The sequence below is a fragment of the Dreissena polymorpha genome, chromosome 4, assembly GCF_020536995.1.
Source record: "Dreissena polymorpha isolate Duluth1 chromosome 4, UMN_Dpol_1.0, whole genome shotgun sequence".
In the NCBI taxonomy this organism is placed as follows: Eukaryota; Metazoa; Mollusca; class Bivalvia; order Myida; family Dreissenidae; genus Dreissena; species Dreissena polymorpha.
The window spans coordinates 26,757,683-26,765,971 of NC_068358.1; the positions used below are offsets into that span (position 1 = coordinate 26,757,683).

Sequence of the window (8,289 nt, forward strand, 5' to 3'; positions counted from 1 at the left end):
TAGGGGGGGGGGGGGATTCGGGTGGGGGGAGGGGGGGTGGGGGGGTGGGGGGGGTGTTTCTTGGGTGCGATGGTTGGACGGTATTTCAAACATAAAATAATCAAAATAAATAGTTTAGTTTTTTAACCGTAACAAAAAATGGGGGGGGAGGGGGGGGGCACGGGCGATGGTTTGGGTGGAGTCTATTATGGTATGTCAGGTAAGAGTAGTTTTGTCAAAGTATCAATCAAATCTAATCATAAACAAAGAAGTTATGGCAATTTTAGCAAAATTTAATAATTTGACCTTGAGAGTCAAGGTCATTCAAAGGTCAAGGTAAAATTCAACTTGCCAGGTACAGTAACCTCATGATAGCATGAAAGTATTTGAAGTTTGAAAGCAATAGCCTTGATACTTAAGAAGTAAAGTGGATCGAAACACAAAATTTAACCATATATTCAAAGTTACTAAGTCAAAAAAGGGCCATAATTCCGTAAAAATGACATCCAGAGTTATGCAACTTGTCCTTTTACTGTACCCTTATGATAGTTTGCGAGTGTTCCAAGTATGAAAGCAATATCTATAATACTTTAGGGGTAAAGTGGACCAAAACACAAAACTTAACCAAACTTTCAATTTTCTAAGTATAAAGGGCCCATAATTCCGTCCAAATGCCAGTCAGAGTTACATAACTTTGCCTGCACAGTCCCCTTACGATTGTTAATAATGGTTGCAAGTATGAAAGCAATAGCTTTGATACTGTAGGAATAAAGTGGACCTAAACACAAAACATAACCAAATTTTCAATTTTCTAAGTATAAAAAGGGCACATAATTCTGACAAAATGCCAGTCAGAGTTACATTACTTTGCCTGCACAGGCCCATTATGATAGTTAGTAAGTGTTTCAAGTATGAAAGCAATAGCTTTGATACTTAAGGAATAAAATGGACCTAAACACAAAACTTAACCAAAATTTTCAATTTTTTAAGTATAAAAAGGTCACATAATTCTGTCAAAATGCATGCCAGAGTTATCTAACTTTGCCTGCCCAGTCCCCTCATGATAGTAAGTAAGTGTACCAAGTTTGAATGCAATAGCATTGATACTTTCTGAAAAAAGTGGACCTAAACGCAAAACTTAACCAAAATTGTCAATTTTCTAAGTATAAAAAGGGCACATAATTCAGTCAAAATGCACGCCAGAGTTATCTAACTTTGCCTGTCCAGTCCCCTCATGATAGTAAGTAAGTGTACCAAGTTTGAATGCAATAGCATTGATACTTTCTGAGAAAAGTGGACCTAAACGCAAAACTTAACCGGACGCCGACGCAGACGCCGACGCCAAGGTGATGACAATAGCTCATAATTTTTTTTCAAAAAATAGATGAGCTAAAAATAAATCAATAATCATAAGAACGTATCTGGAATCAGTTGAATGGTAGTACTATCACTATTATACTTTTACCCCAAACCGCTATAAGCATGTCTACCATTGTGACATGACAGCATCAGCTGTTACCTGTAGGACAAATCACATTCTCTAATAAACTTAACAAAATTCCAACAGAAATAGAACTACTTTTCTGGCTCGCGACTTCAGTAGTTGCACTTGTGTCTTGCTAAATCAACGTTATGTTTGATTTGACATGTTGCATTAGATTAGTGGTTCAGCCGGACTTTACGTACGCCACATCCGTGAAGCACAGTTTACACTTTGCTTTATCGGTAGGGCTACCATCCCGAAACCCAAAATACTGCCAAACTTTTGATTTTAGCTTCTTAGGCGCATCTGATGATTTCAATTTGTCGGCAACAACTTGTTCAGTCATTTTGACGCTTTTTTCGAAAGTAGACCGTAACGCGCTTATTGATTGGATTTCTAAAGTAATAAGCAACCAATCGCGCGGGTCGTAATTACAGGTAAAGATAAAACCTTTACCTTCCCGTATCAATAGTCAGAATACAGCGTGCTTTACGTATCTATTTATATATATGTATATATGTTAAAGAATTGAATCGAATTTGGTAGGTTTGGTATCGTAATCGAATCGAAGCATTTCGAATCGATTATCGATGAATCGGATCGAATCGTTGCAGCTCTACTATTAATGTCCACACTTGTTCACGTGCACTAAAAAAAGTAAAGCGTAATAAATTGACTCCATTTAAGCGTATCCTACACAGGGGATATGTAGGGTCCGTCTACGGAGCCCATTGAGTCTTCGTATAAGTATAGTTTAAAATACGTCATGCTTTGATATATGTGTTATATCCCAAAGAAATCAGCCCTTCATAAACGAAATTGAGGGCCCGCATTGGGATGATTTTAGGAAAATGCGTTATATTCGATATAAATATTGAAAGGGTGCGCTTATCGTGCATATGACACAAGCATAGTTTGCTATATGCTTAAGACACACATGCTTGTGTTACTACAGTAAATAGGAATGTCAATTACTGTACAATTAGCTATACGGTAGATATCACCAACAAAGACGCACAATCGCTCAGGTGTAAAATGTAACGGACTGATCAGTAAATGAATCATAATATTTACCATATACTATATGGATTTTACAGAAAGGTAATAGTCGATAGTTGACTGTTAAAATAAATGTGAGACTAGTAATTAAGTTAGGTAAAAATTGGACAGGAGCTACTCAGATGTTTTCAGTAGCTGGATTTACCGTTAAACAGTACAGAGAAAAACTATTTACGATATTAAATCACAAAGCAACAGAGTAACAAACGTCCAAGCAATATGACATGACACATTACACGTATACAGAGAAATAGTATTAGTTCATTTATTATTATTTATTTATTTATGCTGGGGGCTATTTAATGAAAAATTATTATTTGTTAACCTAGTGATGGTTAAATAGTGGGTATAATAGAGGATGAGATTAATTGCCATTTACAAATATAAACGGATTAGTAAGATGACATTACAGAGACGACATGATTTCCACGTTTAACCGCATCGGTTAGGATCAGTTCACATCAACTTAGTTTGTGTATACTGTTCAGCAAGAAGACTGTAGACAAGCGTTTTTATTTACTGCCATTTGTGACCGATGCGTATGACCGGTTGGCATTGGAACGGAGCTTGCAAATATGTTCAGCCAATTCAACTCGATGGATGACACGTTTGAGGTCTCGAACCAGGATATTGCCGTCGTGGGTCCATGCGCTTTCAACAAGTTTATCGTGCACTAGTTTGCGCGCATCAAAAAACAATTCACTGCGAAGCTTTGAAAGCGACTCGTTAATAAGGTTCCCTTTATAGCGATCAGAATATTTGGCACGCGATCTCACACTGTGGAGTTTTTGCCGGGCTCTGTAGGACACAAACTTGACAATAATGTCCCTGGCCTTTTGACCGGAGTGTTTTGGCGGTCCTACTCGGTGGGAGCGATCAATGTCATCGATCGACAGTTCGGCGCCAATGTCTTTCGCCATCGTTACTATAATGTTATCTGTGACACAGTTTTGTCTTTACAAGTCCTAGGGCACTGATACTTCTTTCACACTCACATGATGTGACAGGGAACACACATGCGATAGACAAGACCGTGTAAATGTTGGGGTACAGCTGTGAATCACACTGTTCAACAGCCCCCTGAAGGGTAGTAGGTGGGTTGGTAACACCTTTCCATCTAGCCTGCCACAAGTGCAACTCAGCAGGCAGGGACTGAGGGGAAGGGAGATCATCAATGAACCATTCAAGGTCACTAGCACTGACAGGAGAGGCGCACATTTGTTCCGGTATAAGCTTCAATCCCATGGCTGCCTTAGTCTGCAAATCACTGAATCGGGTGTCCATTTCATTCACAAAAGTGTCAACAAAGGGAATCGTTAGGTTTCTTTTGTAGTACAATTCGGGTGTTGCTGCTTCGATGTTGTCACGCTTAGTCTGACGACCACACAGTCTGGGTTGAGATGGCTGAACACCAAGATTGTCAGCGATAGTTGAAACTTCTTGGAACCAGGTGTTATGGTAAGTGTCGATGTTGTCACGGACCTCTTGGAGAGCTTGCTGCACCACACTAACCTGAGACATGGCCTTGACCACATCAACCGAACGACCTTGAAGAGCAACAGTGAGGGGTTTTATATAGCTGAGACAGCGGGTCACAATCACCAGGACAGCGATAAACTGGAAACCAGTAATCGCCATCAAAAACCCAGAGATTTCAGCAGATGTTGCAGATGTTGTAGACTTGGTTTCATTCTCCATTAACTGAGACATTGCATCAACCATGGCGGGTAGAAAGTCGATAAAGACCTCAAGGGCGTCGTGTCGTTCTACCCAGCGTGTACGGCAGAGAGACTTTATCTTCTGGCGCTTGGACTCGTGACTTCCATGGCAGCCCGACATTCAGCAAGACAGGTCTGTCGTCTCGGCGAGTAGTTGAAGAACACAGCAATCTGAAAAATAAAAACATGTACCATTATTTATTAAATATCAACAATATTTTACTTAATATATATAAAATATTTATCTTTTTCAAAAGTTTTCATGTAGAATGTAGACTGGAAAAGTTGCTCCTTTGGAAGCACAAACTGTATCCAAGATATATAATAGCATACATGCTTTAATTGGGTTTGTTCATGAGTGGTAATGGAAAATGCCACACCACTCAACCTATCTTTATACGTAGATGTCCAGAGGAGAGTAAGTATTACAGAATTTTAACATATAATACGATAAGACTAGCTTGATACTTTGCATTGGATTATATTTTCATTTCAGTTACCGTATAAAAGTAAAAATGTGTACTCACCCTGTCAACTGTTCCCATCATGTTTCGTACAAGTGTGCTGTTGGAAGCATGAACTACACAGCGGTTCAACTGGTGAGCCGTGCACCAAAACGGAAGAGCTCTGGGGTACTGATGCTGGATTCTTGGACCTACACCTTTTGTCTTACCCGTCATGTTACCTGAAATAAAAACATGAATGTTAAACAACTAGTACAGCGCACCAATAAATGTTCAGATCATGAGGGGCCAAACAAGAAAGATAATTTTGGCTATGCTGGATTCATAGACTCCAATCATTTTGATTGAAGTTTGAAACGATTTAGTCAGTTATTATTAATGGTTTTGGCTGCAATTCCGTGTCAATATGCCCCTCAATCAAAATTAAGTGCTATATCAGAACACATCCTTCATTGTTAGTTTGATTGTAAACTTTTAAAATTGAAACTAATGTATTTTTGAGATTTATTACATTTATAACAATATTGGTCTTACCAGCACCATCGTAGCACTGTGACCGCATCATGGAAGGGTCTAGACCAACGTCTGTTAGCACGTCGAGGATAGCTTGGGAGAGAGCCTCGCCACTGGTATCTGGACTGACATCTACAAACCGGAGAAACTCTTCTCGGATCTTGTCAGACTCGTCTATAAACCTGACACACACGGGTAGCTGTTCCACGTTACCGTTGTCACGTACCTCATCGGCAGACACACAGTAGAATTTACCACCAGTTTTTATTTCATTCACTACCTTGCGTTCAACTGTCTGTCCCATAATGTCAAGAAGTTCATTCTGAATTGTAGGACTGCGATAGGTAGCATTCTTCCCACAAGTAGCAAAGTGTTCCTTGAGAACAGAATCACCTGACTCAACACGAAACTCTATAAGTGATTGGAAATTACCACAATTCACTGATTCATCATCATAATATTTTGAACTGTCAGAATGCCCACAGAGGGCTATGTTCTGGCGCGCACATAACAACACTGTCTTGGTGATAGACTCAAGAACCACAGCATTCTTCTTCCGTCTGGCCTGCAGAGCTGCATCGACCTGCTTATTTACGGGAGCGTTGTTTTTTCTCACACTCATAAACTGCTCACAACATATGCGCGAATCAATGTGGGCTTGATACCCAGTACCCCCGTCTTTGGAGTGTTTCTTTGCATCTGGAAAAAAATGACCATCGAAGACTTCAATGGCTTTCTTCCAGTTTTGAAATGGTTCACTAACTAATTTTCCACGTTTTTTGTTCCCTGGAAATGTGACGCAATGTACGCAATACGCTCCATCTTCTTCGACACTGTACACAAGTCCTGGATATTTCTGGAGCCAGGATGACTGGAATGTCCGACTTGTTTTGCCGAATTGTGTCTTTTTGTACATGTGTTTCTCTGATGGTTTCCAGTCCGTAGAGAGAAGAGTGTCACGTTCCTCATCAGTCAATTTACCATGTTGTCTAGCGTACACACTAATGTCATTGGTGGATGTTGCTGAGGGTGCCAGAGGTACCGGAGAGCTGAAAGCAGCAACAGACTCATTTTCAGTTGGTTCATTAGTTTTTGGTTTCTTGATCCAAATGGATTCAAGTGTTGCCTGTTTGCGTTTCATTTTGAAAATGATTTAGTTTCATACTAGAAAAGTAATTCTTCATTTTTGAGTCCTTTTTAATTTCAATAACTATAGATGAACAACAAATAAGTTAGTCCAATTTGTAAAAACAAACAAATTAATTGCCATTCATTAAGTGTGCTGTTGAATGTCAATGGCAATAACTTTTTACTCAAAATGATTATCACTCTCAAGAGCTAATACCAATTAAATTCATCAAAGAAACTTACCGAAAAATTAATGATGATTGTCCATTGTGTTCGTCTCAACTCTTTAATTGCTACAAATTGAAATATTGTTTTTCACAAGTCCCATGCGGCAGCCATTTGTAAACATTTACCCATTTAAATTCATCAAAGAAACTTACCGAAATATTAATGATGATTGTCCACTGCGTTCGTCTCAACTCTTTAATTGCTACAAATTGAAATATTGTTTTTCACAAGTCCCATGCGGCAGCCATTTGTAAACATTTACCTATAGCTAAATGCATCGATAAATTTCATTAGTTTAATGTATCTCATTCAGCCAATCAAATAGCGCAGTTTATCACTTACAGTCAATGAAGCGTGCAGTTCAGCTGGCGTAGGTTAGATCGTCAGTACACATGCCTGGGGGCTAATCACACAAATCGACAGCTGTTTATGGCTTAATTATGGGCATATGGCAGGAAATACACAAGTGGATATGTTTGATACTTTAAGGGGCTCATTTTTTTTTTTAAATCGTATCTAGCCAGCCAGCTGGGGGGGGGGGGGGGGGGGGGGCTTTAGTCCCCTAGCCCCCCACCTAAATACGCCACTGTGTGTCCTCATCTCTGGCCTCCGGGATACCTGTGATACGTAGGCAGTTGCGGCGACTGTATTGCTCCGCTCTGTCTGCTTGGCACAGTAGCTCAGCTACCTGGTTCTTGAGATGCTTATTTTCCTGTGTGAGGGATTCAATTCTGTCATTGAGTGAGGCGTTAATTCCAGTTATGACCTGTGGTATGAAAGCCTGTACTACTGAACGTACCATGTCCTCCAGATCAGATTTAAACAGTGCATGTATTTTTTGGGAGATGCACTCCAAGTCCGCCTCGCTAAGTTGGATTTGGTTGATGATTTGGCTATTCTGCATGATGTCAGAGTCAGAGATTTTATTTTTTTACTCTCTGTTTCAAGGTCAATACTAGAAGTGGATAGGTCACGCTTTTCAGGACGTTTACCCAGTACAGGTGTTGAATGATTATTCATGTCGGTACTTTTAATTTTCAAAAGTATAGATCACAAGTATAGAACACGAGATGCACGAGGTGAAACGAAATGTAACGTTATATGCAATAACGGTAAGCGGATTGTAGCTGATTGTAGCTGAATAGCTAATAATTAGTTGACGACAATGACATACACTGACAACTACTCGGAAACAGACGAAAACTGGTTCATCGAAATTTAGGTCAACAAACAAGCAAATGAACGAAAACAAATATGTGGATCTTTGCAGTACATTGACACCCCACCCTTTCCCCTTCAAACTCGAAGAACCATGTCGGACTGGAGTGCACGGTGCAGGGCCTTATACCATTATAAACACCTATTTAGCCCTATCTAGGACAAAGTATTGTCGACCTTGCTGAAAGTACTAATCTTGTACCTTGGAGCACATTAAGGATTATCATAACTGCTATCTTGTGTAGCAATTTCCTTATTTTTGTGAAAACTGCTATTTTATATAGCAAATTGCCTTAATTTTATTATCATTGCAGTAACTCATGTTCAAATTGCTACTTTAATAGCAAATATCCTAATTTTTTATATTAAATTGCTATTTTATATAGCAAATTGCCTCGGTTTTACTGTCTAATTGTTATTTTGGATACCATATAAGGTACTTTAGTATTATTTCCTACAATGTTATCATCAGTATACTAATAATATTGGATAGATTAGA

General features: G+C 39.3%; 1 protein-coding gene across 1 annotated transcript; it reads right to left on the minus strand.

Moving 5' to 3' along the window:
* Positions 1-2,772: 2,772 nt before the first annotated feature.
* LOC127879587 (52 kDa repressor of the inhibitor of the protein kinase-like) lies at positions 2,773-6,851 on the minus strand. The gene is made up of 4 exons (XM_052426537.1): positions 6,725-6,851; positions 5,238-6,265; positions 4,767-4,924; positions 2,773-4,410 (listed from the first exon to the last, which is right to left on the minus strand). Exons 2-4 carry the CDS (start codon positions 6,130-6,132, stop codon positions 4,315-4,317), a joined length of 1,149 nt encoding a protein of 382 aa, XP_052282497.1. The 5' UTR covers positions 6,133-6,265; positions 6,725-6,851; the 3' UTR covers positions 2,773-4,314.
* Positions 6,852-8,289: the final 1,438 nt, after the last annotated feature.